The sequence below is a fragment of the Spermophilus citellus genome (assembly GCF_964194105.1).
Source record: "Spermophilus citellus genome assembly, contig: SCAFFOLD_91, whole genome shotgun sequence".
In the NCBI taxonomy this organism is placed as follows: domain Eukaryota; kingdom Metazoa; phylum Chordata; class Mammalia; order Rodentia; family Sciuridae; genus Spermophilus; species Spermophilus citellus.
The window spans coordinates 1,035,926-1,055,396 of NW_027673011.1; the positions used below are offsets into that span (position 1 = coordinate 1,035,926).

At 36.3% G+C, this 19,471-nt stretch overlaps 1 protein-coding gene across 1 annotated transcript in view; it reads right to left on the reverse strand.

Annotated features, from left to right (window-relative positions):
- LOC308640252 (rho guanine nucleotide exchange factor 12-like) overlaps positions 1-19,471 on the reverse strand; it is a gene marked incomplete at its 3' end in the record, with an annotated part of 56,339 nt that overhangs the window by 599 nt on the left and 36,269 nt on the right. Inside the window, exons 3-10 of the mRNA XM_081312223.1 lie at positions 10,362-10,462; positions 7,039-7,116; positions 5,595-5,670; positions 4,570-4,737; positions 3,692-3,779; positions 3,041-3,124; positions 2,820-2,899; positions 2,200-2,433 (exon numbers count right to left, since the gene is read on the reverse strand). Coding sequence (XP_081168349.1) covers positions 2,200-2,433; positions 2,820-2,899; positions 3,041-3,124; positions 3,692-3,779; positions 4,570-4,737; positions 5,595-5,670; positions 7,039-7,116; positions 10,362-10,454 — 901 coding nt within the window. The 5' untranslated portion in view covers positions 10,455-10,462. The remainder of the gene's footprint in view (positions 1-2,199; positions 2,434-2,819; positions 2,900-3,040; positions 3,125-3,691; positions 3,780-4,569; positions 4,738-5,594; positions 5,671-7,038; positions 7,117-10,361; positions 10,463-19,471) is intronic.

The following is a 19,471-nucleotide window of genomic DNA, read 5'->3' on the forward strand; positions in this document are numbered from 1 at the left end:
TTTCCAATCATCTCCAAATCTAAGCACCTTTTAATAACATGTTGCCAAAATACCCATTTTATACAATAACTTTTTAAAAAAAAAGCATCATCTTCTATAAATGACTTAACATTAAACTAGACTCAACAAGAGTTAAGCATCATGAATAGGGAGGTACTCCTCTTTAGGAAAAAGACCCCAAATACCAACATCATGTCTCTATTTTGTTTTCCATATAAGTGGACTAAAACTCAAAAGGTACTTAAAGATGTTGAAAGGCTGTCTAAATCAGACAAACAAACAAAAAAAGCTAAAATTTCTGATTTTTCCAGGAGAACACTATATACATAGGCATTATTTTTTCTAGTTTTATTAGCCACATAGAACATTTATCATTATTAATAATACAAAGAACCTCCCTACATGGTGAAGAAGAAAATAAAATTGCCCTGTAATAATTTAATTCCTATTTTTTGGTAGTAGTGTATCTAATCTCCAAAGATAAGAAGATATTCATCTGGTTTTTAAAAATTATCTTACTAGCTGTATAGCTTCTATATGTTGTAGAAAATAAGAACCAATTAAACTATGAATGAACTAATAAATTTATGTTGAAGTCACTCGTACAATGACAGAGTTCTAGGGCAATGTTAGTCAAACTATCAAAGATCACCAAGACTAGAAGGGTGCATCAGTGCATACCTGTAATTTAGCAGTTAGGAGGCTGAAGCAAGAGGATGTAAGCTCAAAGCCAGCCTCATCAACTTAAAGAGGCCCTAAGCAACTTAGTGAGACCCTGTCTCAAAATAAAAAATAAAACAGGCTGGAGATGTGGCTCAGTGGTTAAGTGCCCCTGAGCTCAATCCTTAGCTTTTAAATAACTTCAGCTAAATCCCTACTTTCATCCTGGGCTTAATTTCTATCTTATGTTTCTTTAGGAAATTAGTTTCCACATGTGTCTGAGTGTCTAACCCTCTCTTCTGTCTTTCACTACATTCACTTCCTGAGAGGTGTCATGAATTCTTATGGTGTTGACACTCAAATATCTCCCTGAAATGCCAACTTTGTGCTAGTCACTTTCTCTTGAATGGTTTGCCACTCATTAACTAAATGTTGACATGACTTAAAATGGAGCCCATAATCTGTGCCAAATCATCAAGTGGGGCGAAAAGAGGTAGGGAAGGTGGTATTCTGACTAGAATATTGAAATTATCTTTACATTTTTGCTTTCCTTTGCCCTCATATCCAAATAAGTCAAACGCTCTAAGTATTTAATGATTCCTTAACTTCATTTCTACTCCTAAAACCATTCTAGTCCAAACCCTTTCAGGCTCAAATCCAGACTACTATAATAACTTACTTAGTAAGCATATCACTCTAAGCCTCTTTCCCTTCAAATCCTTGTATGACTTTTAGCCCAATTAATCTTTTTTCATTTATACCCTAGTTTAAAAACCTCAAATGGTTCTCTACAGCTATACCAACTGTTCTTGGACTTTTCCCCACCTTATTACACCTGAGAGATGTATCTTCCTATTTGTAACAGTGATTCTCAACCAGTACAGAGAGGGAAGGGGGCAACTAATAGAGTGGGGTTTGTGTGTGGCAATAATCTGTGGTAGATAATATGATAATTTCCATGAGAAAGGTAGAAAAATATGTGTAGTTTGAAAAGGCTCTTAAAACATGGTAATATGCTATCCTTGAAGTATAAAGTGCCCAATTTGGTATTCAAAGTTCACAATGGCTGGGCTGAACAGCACATTTTTTATCTTTTCAACCTTTCCCATAGTCCTGTAACTTACAGCCTCTACCATAGGCCAGCTAGCCTGCTTACTGTCTCTGAACACTTGCACAGTTTCCTGCTGATGCTTTTGGTCTTACCAGTATTCTGGTCTAAATGGCTTCTATTCTATGCACCTGTCTGAATCTTACCCATCCTTCAAGACAATAATCACATCTTTCTTGTTCTCTAATGCCTTTCTCTGATCATTCTAACCCAAATCAATTCTGACATACCTGAATTGTTACTGTTTGAATGTTTCCTTAAAAAGGTACAGGTAGGGTGGGTAGGGGTTTCTATCATCTTTCCAATTAGACTGTAAATATCTTGAAGGGAAAAGTTTATACACCTTTGGATTCTTCCTAAATGGCTGTTCAGTACATTATAGAATGCTGGTACTTAATAGGTATCTGCAGTAATTTATGAATAGAACTTACAATTCCTTAGTGCATCCAATGCCCACCGTTCTTCTGAGACAGGCAAGTGTGGATCTGGAATTGTTATTTGATAATTTTCTCCACTTTCCTTTAGTGTCCCATCTGTATGCTGTTCCTTTGCAAACTGTCTCTCAGTCACAAAAAGATCATCTGCCTCTGATTTCCCAAAGATACTCAGTGAATGAGACTGAGGTTTTGATGATATTAAGGGAGACTCTAATCCCAAATCTCTGTCTGTTTAGTGGAACAGAAAAGGTAGAGTATATTTCAACAAAAAGTTTAAGCATTCAGAAAATACTTAGAAAAAAACAGCACATAAGTTACAAAGCATCAAGTAAAATACACAACACGTAAAGCAATGTTATACTGGCACACAGAAAGTTTACAAGTTGAGTTTGTTAAATTGTATAGCTGATGCCAGCACCTGTGTAAACCAAAAGTTTCAAACTTTCTTTAGGTAATTTCAATAGGTAATAGGCTACATTTGTTCATTCTTATCAGTTTTTGTGTTTGATGGTGCTGAGGACTGAACCCAGAGCCTCATGCATGCTAGACAAGCATTCTACCACTTAGCTAGCTACATCCCCAGGCCCCATTCTTATCCTAAGAGATAAGTGTACCTGGACTTTGTAGACCAGTGACTGAAATGCCATGCTGTTCTACTTTTAATTTTGGTGATTCTTCTTCATCATTGTCTCCTCTGTAGGAAGAAAACAACAACAATAATCTTTCAGCTTCATGAGGTACCTAAACATCACTGCAAACAAATATAAGAATTACCCATCTCTTTTCTGACCAAAACTACAAAATAAGTCTTATTACAACACCAAGGAACACTTACTCGCAAGCTGGTGACTGTAATGGAATTGGCTTTGTTGATTGCTCTTTCACTGAAGCAGCCATTCGACAGATTAGGTCCTGCCAGCTTCACGAAGTTTGAAAGAAATCCAAAATACAAGAAGCAAAGGAAAAAAGAAATACACTCAGAAAGCAAAAATAAAAGTGAAACAGAAACCAAACTAACCGAACCAAAAACTCCCCACTCTGCCAGAGACTATTATTCTGGCAACACACTATTAAGTTAAGATTCCAAAATCACCCCTGAAAGAAAATTCTAACATGGGCATATTACCCAGTAAAACAATTCACTTTATACTTCTGAGAAATTTTTCTTTAGAAAAATTTACTTGTAATAGAACAGAATCAAAAGACATCAATGTTAAAAGGAACAAGTTCTTAGAGGAATGTTTCTAAGAGAATATAGAGGAGAGCTGGGGATATAGCTAAGTTGGTAAAGTGTTTGCCTTGCATTCAAAAGGCCCTGGGTTCAATCCCCAGTACCACATTAAAAAAAAAAGAATATAGAAGAAGTGCTTAGTTTCAATATAGGTTTTGGTTTATAAAGTCTATTATAAAAACAAGTTCATGGAATATTATCCTTGGGATAATAAAAAATGTTAATTAGAACAAAGAAGCTAAATCTAATACATACACAGTCTTTTCAGAGACTGTCTGTGCCACCAATTCATAAATTTGGGCTCCGTTGTCTGACATGGAGATGACAAATAAGGCTTTGTTGTCTGGAAAAGAACAAGACAAAACTTATTTACTAATATAATCTAGAGAGTTCATAAGGGATATTTCTAGGGTCTTAATTTAGATAAAGGTTGAATATGCTCACATTGCAAAAATTCATCAAGCTGCACATTTTAATTATGAGCAACTTACTGTATGTTTTACTACATATGTTACACTTCAATAGAACAAAGATTATAAAAATTAACACTAAATTCCACAGTAGTTAGAAAAAGATGTCAAAATCTAAATTACTAAACTGAATGCTATTATTCTTTTGCATTTATTTTGAACTGCCCCTTTGCTAAGTTGTCAATAACATTCAGTGAGTATTGAGAAAAAAGATATCATAAATTTACTTTGCCTTCATATAACTAACAAGTTTTGAAAAGGATATTGTAATACAGTTAAATACAACTTGTCAACCTAAACTGGCTTTAATAAACCCAAACTACACAGACCTCTTCAGTTATCAAAAAACATACCACTCTAATGAACGTCTTCTCATTGGGATTACCTCTCAATGCACTATCTTCATTGGCATTTATCAATGATTTGAACACAGAATAAAGACCAAAATAACTGCAAAAAAATTTCTAAATGCAGAAATCACTCAGAGAATCTAGGCATCCCAAGTACTTTGGGGGTATAAACTTTAAATTCCCTTTCTAAACAGTAAATAAAATGCATTTCATTTGCCTAAGAATAGCCAATTGTGCTATTTAAACAACAGTGACTACTGATGCAACTTCATAATTAATCTGGAGGTTACTATCCTTTGGTGGACATACTCACCCGTTGCCACTTGTCGAACCAACACTGTATTCAACTTAATGACAGGACTAAATGTGTGTTTGCTATCAGCTGTAGATGCCAGAATCTTACTATGACACCTTAACACCAGCCTATCATCCTGTTTTTGTAACAAAACAAGAATGTCCTCCAGCAGCAATGTGTACAGATCTAGAAATAAAGATGTAGAAAAGGTAATAAGTACAGAAACTGAGATATGTTTAATAAACTTTAAAAGAATGTCACAGAGAAATTTTTTTTTCTCCATACTGGGGATTGAACCCAGGGGTGCTTAACCACTGAGGCACATCCCTAGCCCTTTTTAAATATTTTATTAGAGGCAGGGTCTTGCTGAGTTGCTAAGTGCCTCACTAAGTTGCTAAGACCGGCTTTGAACTTGCAATCCTCCTGCCTCGGCCTCCTAAAGCCACTGGGATTACAAGTGCGCACCTCTGTACCTGGTTGAGAAATTTTATTTCTGATAAAGCTAATAAATTTGAAAATTGACATTGGTATTCCTTCTTCCCTCCCTCTCTTCCTTCCTTTCTCTCTGTGGTGGGGATCAACCAAGGGCCTTACTCATGCTAGGTAAGCATTCTGTCACTGAACAATATCCCCAGCCCTATGATTTCTTTCTTTCTTTTTTTTTAATTTTTATTGTGTTTTACCAAAGTGAGTCTGTAACCAATAAGAACTAAAGAACAATATTCTCTCACCACATATAATTTGACAGGTAATGGTCTAAAAAAAAAGCTGATTATAAAGATTCATTAGAATACAATAATGATGGAAATGGGACTGAATCATGAAAAAGTTTTCTGCTGCATTCCTAAATGAATATTTCACACACACACACACACACACACACATATAACAAATAACACAAATAGAAGTCCTCTAAATAGCATTGCTAACTCTCTTAAGGGAAAATTGTAAATGGTTCTTTTTTCTTCCCTTTGGTAAAATGAAATTCTTATTCTTTTCCTTTTTCCACTCTTCTCAAAACTGACAGATAATATCAGACTCACCAATACTTTTGTCTCTATTCACCTTCCAAACCAATGGTCCTTCATGAATCATCTTCCTTTTTGTTAAATCCAAATTCTGCCAAAGTAAAGAGAGTTACACGCAAATTATTTCCAAGCACTCAATGAGAAGGTATTCTGTATAATTTAGTTTCTTTTTAAAACATTCTTAATATAATGGATACCATTTACATTCAACTATTATTATGCTCTCTGTCTTGAAAATGGAATAGTTTACATTAAAGTAACCTGCATCTCTCTCTCTCTCTCTCTCTCTCTCTCTCTCTCTCTCTCTCTCTCTCTCTCCCTGCCCCGCACCCTCTGTGTGTGTGTGTGTGTGTGTGTGTGTGTGTCCCCACTGTGCAAAACAATTTAAAGTATAATTTTAAAAAACCCTTAAAAATTAATCTACATAAAATCTCTTAAATAGGAAAGGCATCTTGGAGAAAAACATTCAAGAGTATTATCTTTCAACTCTCACTCCAAAGAGATAATAGCTTATGATAACAAACAGTAAACCAACTCATTCCCAATCCATCTCTTAACTGCAATAACTGGATGAGGGTGATGTACACGCTTATCTATAAGAGGCTTCTGAGTTCAAAGGTTCTAATTGCAAATAAAGCTTTAAGGCACAACATTCACCATGAAAAGTCCAAGTACTATTATTCATGCTTACTCTAAAATCAGTAGCTTTTTAGTAAAGACAATCATTTTTTAGCATTAGCAGCTCTTGGAAAATCTTTTTGGAAATCAATGGAATAAGTACATTAGCATGCTTCTTGATAAACTGTTACATGTGACACAGAAATCTATTTTAAATAGTCACCAAATGAATCTGCCAAAACAACCACTTAATGAAATGAAATAAAAAAGACTCATTGCGCCTAAAAAGTTTATTAGTATAAAAGTCCACATACAAGTGGTGCAATTAGAAAACACTATTATTCCTGCAATGGTTTCAAGTTTTTATGTTTTTCAAGAGCTTCACAGAAAAATAATTAAGTTATTCTGCTTTACTCAATGATCTGGAAAGTTCTTGTAGTAAACAAGCTATAGAACATAATAAAATGGGCCAGGGATGTAGCTCAATGGTAGAGTGATTGCCTATCATGTGCCCAGCACCATTATAAATAAATAAATAAATAGGTTTTTTTTTTAAAAAAAAGAGAGAAAGAATACAGTAATATTACTAATAATTAGTGTTCCTTAGTCTCCTGACAATTCCTGTCATGTAAAATTATAGTTTTTCACAAAATGGTCTAAAGACAAAAATAATTCTTACACAGATAAGACATATAAAAGGCAGAATAAAATCATAAATAAAGATAATCTATGATATAGAACTCCTTCAAGTGATGAATATTCCCACTAAGATGTTAATTACCTGCCAGGTCTTTAGTACATTCTATTTTATTTTTAAAATTATGATTAGACCATCTCTCACCCTGAGCTCTTCAACATTTGGGTACTCTGATAACTTCAGATTGGAGGTATCAAGGCGACGCTGATAATCTTCTAAGCGCTGAAAATCAGGATGGAGCCAAGGTTACTGCTTTGGTCATCAATGACCTCTCTGTTTCCACACCAAGTGGACATAATTAATCTGTGTTGAACTGAGCTCACTGCAACACTAGACATAACTAACAACCATTCTTTCTTAAAACACCTCTTTGGCTTTAGCATTATTATACTCTATTAACATAACACATACCATTTACATTCAACTATTATTAACACTCTGTCTTGAAAGTGGAATAAAGTTTACGTTCAAATAACCTGCATAAAATTTCTTAAATACGAAAGGCATTTTGCAGAAAAATATTCAGGAGTAGTTTTCCTTCCTCCTCCTTGCCTGTCCCTTCTCAATCTTCTTTTCAAACTCATTGGCCTTTTAACTACCTTATACTTCTGAATATGTAAATCATATGGATAGTACAAAGTTCTGAAGGTTAGTATGGCAAACAACCCTGTTCTTTTGCCCTCTCTCTATTCCCAATTGTCTCTAAAGAAAGCACTAATATCTATTTCTTGGATGGCCATTAAGAAAAATCCTATTCAAAGAGAATACATGTATATACAACCGTGTGTGTTATGTGTGTATACACACACTTTTAAGATGTGGTAGTATAATATATTCACACATCTATTTTTCTGGTATTCTTCATTCAATTGGCAGATTAATATATGTATTTCATGTGTGTGGTATGTATTAGAAGGGGTAGGTGATAGGAAATATATTTTGGAGATTGTTCCATATTAGCACATATAGAGAGAGAAGTCTCATGTTTTTTCAAAGACTATGTATAATATTTAACTGAATGAACTATAATTTAACCGCCTCTTACTAATAGGCATTTTGATGACTACCAGTCTTCTCTAATAACAAATAATACTGTAATAGAAAGACCTTAAACATATGCCTTTGTACACTTGTGCATATATATCTTCAGGATAAATTTCCAGATAAAAACACTGAATCAAAGGTTATGTGCATTTTTCTTCAACATTATGAAATTTTCAAATACACAGAAAAGTTTGAAATTGTGTCATGAATACCTGCATACCCACTACCTACATTCCACAATTAACATTTGTTTTGTTTTATTACATATTTATCCATCAATTCTTCCTGTATCTATCAAATCAATCCATTTTGTCTTTTGGATGCATCTCGAAATCATAGATCTAAGTATACACCTCTCCTAAATACTGCAGCATGCATTTCATAAACAGAAGTTCAATATCTGTGTAGAGTTCTTTAAGTAAAATTTAATAAGGTGAAGTGCACATATTTTAAGTGTATCTTTACATAATATTTGATAAATGCATATACCCATGCAATTCAAACTCCTATCAAGATATGAAATATTACCATCACCCCAGAAAGTTTCCTTTTACTTCTTCCCAGTTAACCTCCACATTCCCATTTTTCTGATACTTTTCCTACTATAGATTAATTTGGCCTCTTAGAAGTTTATATAAATAGTTATTTATATATAAGTATTCCTTTGTGTTTGTTTTCTTTCCAATCAGCTTAATGTGAGATTCACTCCTTTTTATCCCCTGGCAGTATTCTATTTTATGACTGCACCACAGTTGGTTTATCCACTCTCCATCTGATGAATTCTTAGTTGTTATGAATAAAGCTGCCATAAACATTCTGGTAAGTCTGTTTGTAGGCATACACCTTCATTTCTCTTGAAATGGGTCAAAGGGTATGTGCATTTAATTTAGATAAATATTTCCAAATTTCCCTTAGGTTTTATCTTTTTACCCTCCAAACAATACATTAGAAAGTACCTACACTGTTGTTCTACAGCCTCACCAACAAAGCTGTCACCATACTTAGCTCCTAAGATATTACACTCATTTCCATGGGTTCAATTAGCCTCTGTATATTCACAATCTGAAAATTTATCTTCAGTATAGTCCTCTTAAAGGTGGACCCACATAGGTAACTAATTACTGCATCTCTCCACCTCCTCAGATCTATCTCCACTCCTCCTGACCATCCACATATGCAAGCCAGAAACCTGTGTTTATTCTTGACATAGCCTCTCCTCAAATCTTTCTCTGAATCAATCACCAAATCCTGCCAATTTCATCTCCTAAATATTCCTCCAATTCCTGTCTCTCTCAGAGCCACCATCAGTTATTCTGGACTATGGTCAGACCCCTAACTTGTATCTCTCACTTAAAACCTACCTCTTTCAACCCACCCTCCACATAGGAGTATGAATGAAACCTCCCAGTAAAAATCTATACACCTCCAAGGTCTTCATGTCTATAATAAATTCCTATTGTTCTTGGAATAAAAATCAAACACTTTAAAATGGTTGAAAGAACCCTCTGTTGTTTGCCTCTGGCCTACCTTACCTCATTTTATAGAACTCTCACTACTTTATAGGCACGATCCACATTGATCTAACAGTTGTTACTCAAACAGACTGGACTTGCTTTGTATGTCACACATACTGCTTGCTCTCTATACCTGTAGGTTGTCCCTTTCCATGTTGTTTTGACTCATTTCTACTCATCCTTCCAAACTTGATTCAAACTTCAATTCCTCTAGGGAACTTTTTCTGAAAGTCATTCTAACATCTCAAAACAAGGTTAGGCCTCCTAGTGAGATACTTACTGATAGTATCCTTAAATTCTCCTTCATACAGTTACCAATACTGACTCAAAATGCTTGTACTATAATCTGTCAAATGCCTTTTAATTCTACTAGATAAAAGTTCAATGTGGAGAGTTATTGTGCTCAATTTCTTATTCCCTCTAGACTTGCTCCCAGCCTACAGTGTATGTTCCACAGAATAGATAAATGAATAAACAAACAGCAAGAGATGTTCAAAAGAGTCAAATACAACTCTGATATAACAAGTTGATCTGAACTTCTGGGAGTGATGGCACATGCCTATAATCCCAGTGACTCAGGAGGCTGAGAAAGAAAAATTACAAGTTTGAGGCCAGCCTCAGCAACACTGGAAGATCCTTGGCAAAGGATCTTGGCAAGAATGTGTCTCAAAATAAAAAAAATAAAAAAATGCTTGGGATGTAGCTCAGTGGTAAAACACTCCTGGGTTCAATCTCTAGTACTTAAAAAAAAAAATCTGGACTCACATACTACATGTATAGATGTAAAGCTAACAAATGTCCTTGCCCATCAATCATGTAATGATAATTTCAATTATTTCACAGATCCTAGGTAATATGAATTTAATATTCTTTCAATGCCATCCTTATCTTCTTGCTTTTCCTTTTTACCTGTTTGTTTTCTGCCTCCTTGACAGCCTGATTTACATAATTTAAGATCTGACGACAGTGATCAGCAGCTTTCTTCACCTTCTCTCTTTCCATTGGCCATTCTGAATATGGGGAAGAAATTCAGAATGTAAAATAGGAAAAATTAAAAAAAGAAAAAAAATATATAAATATATACATGAGATTTCATCTTATTTCAACAGTTCATAAGAACATACTAAGACCCTAAATATTTTTATGCTAGGTTAAAATGTATGGCAGAATCTCGATTTGGATAGTCTTTGAATAGGTGAGACCTCTGATAACAATACTTTACTTATTTTTATTGTGACCAAGAATTTTTTTATTTGAAGTTTTCTAACAAAAAACTAGATATATTCAGATGAAAAATTTTACAGTATTTAAATAATTTATTATTTTAACCTGGTTCAAGAATTACTACATATCAACACATGTAGTATAAAAAATACAGCCTAAACAAATTGTATATTTAATTCATTATTTAAAACCCTTTTTGATAAAGAAATCAGTATCTATTTCTTAAATAGTTTTCTTTATTGTACTCTCTCAAATTTATAAATATAGGCTTGTAAGTGGCATACAACTTGGATTTTTTTAATAGAGCTTTATGGTTGTAATAGTAGTTGGGTTCATCCCAAAAAACTCATTCATGCATGAAGTCAATTTCAGTTCATGATCCCCCTTCCTTCACCCTTTTCCCTTCTGTTCCTTCCCCACCTGCCTCTACTACACTAGACTTCCTTTAGATTTTCTATTAATTAATGCATTTGACTTGTTCCTTATGTAATCTTATCCTTCCCTTCCCCTTTCCTTTATTTTACTCTAGCTTCCGCATATGAGATAAAACATTCCACCTTTAAGTTTCTGAATTTGGCTTATTTCACTTAGCTCGATATTCTCCACTTCCATCCATTTACCAGTGAACACCATGATATCATTCTTTTTAATGGCTGAATAGAACTTCATTGTGTATATATATACATATATATATATGTATATATACACACCATAATTTCTTAATCCATTCATCTATTGATGGGCTCAACTGGGTAAATTCCATAATTTGGATATTGTAAATTGTGCTGCTATAAACATTGATGTGGCTATGTTGCTTTATATAGTATGCCAATTTTAGATCTTTTGGGAAAACACCTGATGACAGTACTTTAAAACATAAGTTTTCATCTTTAAAAAGAAACTATAATATAGAACCCTAAATTCAGAAGTTATGCATTACATAAAATATAATGATCACAATATTACACACTACAGGTGGAAGGTCTCAACTCACTTTGTAAGCTATATAAACAGGACCCTCTGCTTATTGCAAGGATATGCATATGCTAAACTGTAGACAGACCCCTATGTAGGTGCCAGTGGCTATGACCATTGTCAATATTAAGTGTGTATCCTTGGGAAAGTCATAAAGCTACACTGAGCTTCAGTTTCCTCATCTGAAGAACAGAATTAATCATCTTTACCAGGCAAGCATTCTGGATTCTTGGTAGGTAATAGATAACACACCAGATATAATATATGTGATGCATTCAAATGAAAGATATCACCCCCAAAAAATGTGTTGTCCAAATTCTACAGGGGACTTTTTATTATATTTTTTTCATCTCTCCTCCATGCATGATTTTCTCCATTTTGCTGCTAAGTTTGGTGCAGGTTTTTAATTGTCGTCATTTTAATCATTAACACCTTTTTTTTCCTTTCAAGTTCTATCAGTTCAGAGCAAATGGCACCTCAATCAGAGAAGAATTAGACATCACTTCTCTGTCCCAAGAGGAGCAGACAGCAATAAGATCTCCTTGCTGGAACAAATTCTTTTCCCAGGGTGTGATGCTTATGGGGCTGGGTCAGAAGAAAACAAATGGGGACTCTCAATTTGTTACCTATTCACTGCAAGCCCCCTGAACAGATGCATTAATACTGTAGTCTCAAATATGAAAGAAGGCAAAAACTAAATGATTTCATACTAAACACTTAAAAGTGTAGTCAGAGTGGAGGCAGAAATGCAGTCTTCCTTGAAGATGGATAAACCTGCTAAATGTTTCAACAACTTGATCCAGTCCCCAAAGATCCAGTCGGCAAAACAATCAAGGTCACAGAGGACAGGACACATGGCAGAGCTAAGTGATACTGACTTCCAGGAAAATCAGCTCTTCTTTATTTAAAATCCAAAGATAATTCCAGAGAGCATAAAGCAGGCATTCCAAAAGGCTACAATAAATATATTTTTCTTGCCGGTGTACCATCTAGATGTAGCCACTTAGTTCATCTTAATAAAAAAGTTAGTCATTCAAAGGAAAATAAATGAAATGTTTTGCCTTGAGGGGCAGTTTTGTTTTTAATAGTTTGGTGCTACGGCAACAGAAATAATATTCTGCAATCTGAATTGCCTTTTGTCCTTTGGGACTGCTGGAAGATGGGAGGGGTAGCATGGGATAGAGGGATGGTTAGTCTCTTTCCCAGTTTACCTTATGTGTGAACATAATTGCAAGATCTTTCTCCTGTTCCTCTTTTTGTTACAGAAGGTCTTGCAAGGAGCTTCATTTAAAGAAATGGTGGTTTTTCTTTGTAAGATATCAATATGATGTTGGGTGGTTTGGAGTTCTGCTCTTTTTTTTCATTAAAAAAGTCATTCCAATAAAAATGGAATGACAGGTGCTAGTAGTGTTGCTCTGTGAAAAAGCTCTACCTGGCAAGTGCGAGACACTGGATTATGTCAGCCAGCACCAGAAAAAAAAAGGAATTCAAAAGAAGGTCTTTCTCATTTTCTCTTAAAGAAACAATGGGTAATGCAACTAAAATGTTGGGGTCTAGAGGTTCTGACTCCTTTAATGCAAATCCTTGAAAGAAAGATTAGGTCATGCCTAAATCATATCATTCTAAATAATGAAACCATAAGACATATTTTCAAATTACCTAATGAACAATAATAGTTCCTCTTTATCTGTGAAGAAAGAGTCTGTTTCCATTTCTGAAAGTCTGTGGAGGTTTTTCTTTCCCTGGAGGATTCATCCCATCTGTTAGTTCACTCACTTACTCATCCATTCATTCATTTACTAATTCACTAATTCACAGCTTTGTGCCAGGCTTTATGCTAGGCTTGGGGCATCCAAAAGGGGATGGAACCTGGTCCCAAGGCACTGGCCTCAATGACAAGAAAGGAAGGGAAGGCAATAAGATATGAGTGAATGAAGTTTTTTCCTGACCCTGCAGAGGGGCACCTGCCATGTGACTACAACCAATGCCTCCCTAGTCCCCAAATGACATTTTCAGGAAAAAAGCAGCGTTGATCTCAGGAAATGAATGTGCTTCCCACAAGTTCTTCCAAATAGCCTCATAGTATCCCAGTGAAGTGAGATTATTTGGACCCTGTGACACTGGAGCTGCTGGCTAGGAAGTACCTGACTGGTCACCAAGCAGCCAGGCCCTTGAAGTACTCAGCGACTTCATTGAGTGCTGCCATCAACACAAAGAATAAACCAAATAAGTGGTCACCTTCTACCATAGACAGAGACAAACAAGGGTATCCACAGCAGGTGGAGAGTTTTAGTCTGGGAAAAGTCAGGGAAATGTAAGAAAAGGGTTAAAGATCAAGATTTAAAGAGAAAAGAATACATAATCCTGCCAGTTCTCAATGGCTCAACTTTAATGTCACCTCCTTCATTGAAGCCTTCCTCAATCAGCCCATCATTAGATGTGATGCTTGTTTTAAACCCCAATACCTTCATTTTGTTGCTCAGCATTTCTTTTCTACCACCTACCACATTCCATCTTCTACTGTTGCCATTCGTGTACTTGCATTACCTCCCCATATTCCTGCATTTCCAATAAACCATGTGCTTCTTCAGGACACACCTTCATCTGGCTTATCAACATATGTTTTAGGGTTCCTGAACCTAAAAATCATGTGAAAGAATATGATTGACATTTGGAAAATAAATTATTGATTTTAAACTCAGTGTGAGAGTGAATGAAGGACAGAAACCTATTATGAACTCTGAGAGAATCTGAAAAATCCTTAAAAAATAGGATTAAAGCTATCTGTAAAAAAAAATTAAGAAAAGAATAAAAGGGAAAACAAATAAAAGTAAAAAAAAGAATAATAAAATTGGGCTTGGGTTGTGGCTCAGTGGTACTGCACTTGCCTGGCACATGTGAGACACTGGGTTCAATCCTCAGCACCACATAAAAATAAATAAAGAAAATAAAGGTATTGTGTCTGTCTACAACTAAAAAATATTTTTTAAAAAAAGCATAAAAGGAAGATAGAACAACAAAACCAAACAGCCAGGCAAAACACTTACATTATCTCACCATATTCCCAATAGACCATGTACTTCCTAAGACAAGATGACATCTGACTCATCTTCATATTTTTTTTCTTTTTCTGTAGTACTGGGGATTGAACCCCAGGGCACTTTACCACTGAGCTACATCCCCATCCCAGTTTATATTTTATTTTGAGACAGGATCTCTCTAATTTGCTGAGGCTGATCTTAAACTTGTGATCTTATTGTCTCAACCTCCTGAGATTCAGATGTGTGCCACAGTGCCTGACCATCTTCAGTGTTTTAGGATTTCTGGACCCAAAAGATAAACACAAGGAAAAAACAAACCAGAAACTGAAGGAAATAAAAATGTTCATTTTCATGTCCAAATATTACAGTAAATCCATAGACACCAATATCAAAGATATCCTTTCCACTTTAGTTTCAGAGGCTAGATAAGATTCAGAATGACCTTTGACAACAGGAAGGAGAACAACTTTTGTTAATTCAGTAAAGTGGTGCTATTTTAATAGAACCATAGAAGGAACATGCATTCATGGATAGAGAAAAGACTTCTCTCTTAAAATTCCTTTTCAGTTGCTACTCAACTCTGTTCAAATATAACTTGTTTTTGGAATTCTACCAGGCAGCAAAAACATATTATACTTGGCTTAGAATTAAATGACAGATAAGCATTGGTGTGAATGCTAAATGGTCTTGTGACCACTTGTGCTTAATAATCTTTAATCTTTTTTGCTCTACAAAGAAGATTAAAGAGTGGGCCCTTGATGGGGTATTCTCTTTCCTTAATACAAGACATTAGCTGCCATGTGATGCATGGACAATAGCAAGTCAATCCCCTGTTCACTGAGACTATGAAATGAAAATGTGCTCCCAAATAGAAATTCTGATTTCTAACTCAGACTCAATTTTTGGAAGCCTGTCAGCAAGGGAGGCAGAAGATGTACCAATTTCCAGCAAGAAAAATGCACAGGGGCTAGGGATGTGACTCAATGGTTAAGTGCTTGCCTAGCATGCACATAGCCCTATGTTCAGTCCCCAGTGTGGAGGGGTAGGTTAGGAGACTACAAATCACTGTAAAGAGAAGAATGTTCTGGGTGTAAGTACATCTAGGACACTCCCGTTCCAGACACTCATAAAAGAGAACAGAGGACTTAGGAATTGGAGACACTGAAGTGTGCACCAACTGGTATGAATCCAGGTATACCTGAGACTTGCAGCCAATGAAAAGTGAGTCTCAAAGAATCCTCCCTTTCATCAGGTTTCCACAAAATTACAAACTTAAATGTTAGGTTCCATCTATGTCCTTTCTTCCTATGAAACAGATTTTCCTGTCAACAAAATTTCAGTTTCTGATCCTTTTGAGAAGAAGACAATGTCATGGAAAGAGCCATGAACATAACAATGGGAGTCTACTTATGCAGAAATTTTAGAAAAATATACCTTCCAGAGATGACAACTATGTTATTATTACCTTGAGGTAGCCCCAGGCTCCAGCCTCAATCAGGAAATTCTGCAGTCAATTGGAACCTAAAAAGTTAAGGCTTCACATCTTTCATCATCCTAAATAAGGAGCAAGGGAGGGCTGATCAAAGGGTTCTGGCTCAGGGCCACATGCACATACACTTTTACATTAATGCTTCCTGATGATAAAAGATTGTATGGACTTGGAGGGTCCTACATCTAGAATAGAAGGGAAACAGACCCTGTCTTCTAGCCCTTGTGCCCCATCTTTGCCTCCAATCCTCTTGTCCCGATTCCTTCATCTCGGCTTTAGGTCTGCTCTGGGCAGTTGCTTCCATGCCTGAACTCCACGAGGGCTCCTTGGAAGGTAAGAGTGTGCTGACCCTTCTTTTCAGGAAAAAGACAGAACAAACTATTCTAAAAGACAGAAAAAGCATAAGAAATGGAAGGCCCCCTGTCAGGGTTGGAGTATACAATGTTTCTTTTTTACTTATTTATTTTTATTTTGCTGGGGATGGAGCTCAGGGACTCTCTCCCATGCTAGGCAAGCACTCTAGGAGGACCAGATGTGGATGTTATAATTCAGATGTGAAATGTTTCCCAAAGGCCCATGTGTAAAAGATTGGTCACAGCCTGTGGCATTTTGGGGAGGTGGGGCCTAGTGGAAGTAAGTTGGGTCACTGGGGCATCCCTTGAAGAGTTATTGAGACCCTAGCCCTAGCCAAGCTCTGCTTTCCCAGTCAACGTGCAGTGAGCAGTTCCCTCTGCCACATGTTCCCACCATGGTACACTGTACTGCCACAGGCCCAAAGCAATAGAACCAAATGACAAAGACTAAAACGATGAGCCAAAATAAACCTTTCCTCCTTATAAGTTCCCTTGTCTCTGATGTTTGTTACAGTAATGCAAAGCTGTCTAACATTTATTCTTAGTGATCAATCTAGAATATTTCATATGTGAATTATTATCATACAGGAAGTCCCAGTGTTCTTTCTATTTGTTCCTTCATCCTGGGCCTGACACAACTTCCACATTCTCATGAGAGCTCCTTACCATGTTCACACTAATTATTTTCCTGCCTCACAATTCCCTGTACCATGTGTGACAGTGATTATAGGAGAACACCCAGAATGAACCTAACACATCTCTGTGCAAAGATGTGAACTAATTGCTGACTTTCTGTAAGCAGCTTGCACACTGGCATGAACAATCTGGGGGTTAACATTTTCCTAGGGAACTATATCCAAGTCCTAACTATGTGCAAGAATATCCAGTTGACATCAATTCTCAAGTGACCTTTGTCCTAAAGCTTTTGGCCACATGAACCTAAGTTCAAATGGCAGCACAGATCCTCCTCTGTTTCACCTACTGGAATACAAATGTGACCACAAAACCTTCAGAAAATGTTCAGATTCGTAGGAATAAAAGGGAAGAGATGTCCAGTCAGGAGGTATGGACACAGAGCTGGACTCCTGAGAAAGGTGGTCTCCTGAGGCACCTCCAGGGAGGAGACAGGAGGGAGCACATATCATACATGATATAAGAAGTCCACATCCTGATGTGGCATACAGCTGTAATCCCAGCTGCTCAGGAGGCTGAGGTAGAATGAACATGTAACTTTGTGGGCATCCAGGGAAACACAGAGAGACCCTTGGCCAATAAACAAAAATCCAATTCCTGATCCAACATGAAAGAGAGTCAAGAAAATCTTCAGAAGTAGAAAAATGCAGCTATAATGCAACCCACACACAACCACGGATATCTGCCCTGTGGTCTATTATAACAGCAGAAATCTGTTCCCTTTTAGGGCATTTGCACAGGTGAAATTCAAATATACACATCATGTAACCCTATTGGATGATCATAAATGTTGAGTACAAACCTCTGGGAAAAGTCAAGGTAGGGGGAAATCAGGTTTTAAAGGTATTAAACATCTCTGAGTCATAAACCATCCCATGGGAATGAATTAACTACTATTCTGCCCAATTTCCATACAGACACACTAATTTGATTCTTTGTAACCTCAATCCATTTTCATTGACTGAGGATTGGGATATTCAGTAACTTTTTCCAAGTTCAAAAAAGTAGACCAGGATCTGGATTTAGATCTCCCTGACTTTAAAGCCTGTGTTCTTTCCACAAAACTTTATTAATCTGTGACTCTGGTGTAAATTAACTTTGCAGCCATTTTCTTGGGACAAACTCAGTTAAGGCAAAGATGATGCACAAAGCAGGAGGGTTCTACATTGAGGACAGAGGGTTATGCTGCAAAGGACCAGAGATGTAAATTTGAACTTTCCCTAACAATAGCACTTCCGGGGTCTTTCTGGATGTTGGCAATAACAGCAAGTGGAAGAACTGGGGTGGGGGTTGAGAGAGTTGTGATACAAAGGGCCAAGTCGTTGAAAATGGGATAATTGAGTGCATATGGCTTGTCTAGAAATCCTAAATAAAGCTGCTCTGTAATTCTAATGCCCCAAGGCCAACATAACATAGACCAACACGCCTCCCGCCTTTCAATATTCAAGCTGACTAGGGAAAGAGCATCACCCTTAACAAGGGCAACTTTAAAACTGCAACAGGAAATAAAAACCTTCTCCCTGAAAGATAGAGCCTCCTCAGATACAATCAAACCCCTATGGTGCAGAATCACTAGGGGTAAAAAATTTTCCCTGTTTTTTTGTTTTGTTTTGTTTTTGTTTTTTAAAAACTCCTATAGAGGCAGGGCAAAATTAGAAATAGATCCCCTTACCCCCACAGGACACGAGAAAGGAGGCTTGTTTCCATTCTAGAACATGCTTAAATAGTACATAATGTCTTCTGGTAATGTTTAGCTTTGATTTCTTCAGGTTGTGAAACTAAGGAAGTGGAAAGCTGGGTTTATGTTAGAGCACAGCTCTAAGAACTAGAAATACAAGCCCTTTATTGTAGTTATCCACTGCCTCTAGGTGGTTATCTTAAAAGTTATAAAGGTTCAATTATCCAGGTGGTTAATAGCCTTTCTGAATTCAGAGGCCACAGAATAATCCATGGCAGGGCTGGAGGTTAAAAACAAATGGGAAGAATATGAAAATAGCAAGAATTCAGAACCCAGCAACAACTCCTCACAGACATTAAAAAGATCTCTGCAACCTAATATATGAGTCTTCAGGGGGCTGGGGTTGTGGCTCTGCCATAGAACACTCACCTAGCACATGTGATGCACTGGGTTCGATCCTCAGCACCACATAACAATAAATAAATAAAATAAATGTATTGTGTCCAACTACAACTAAAAATATATATTAAAAAATAATAATAAGTCTTCAGGCAGATAACTTTACT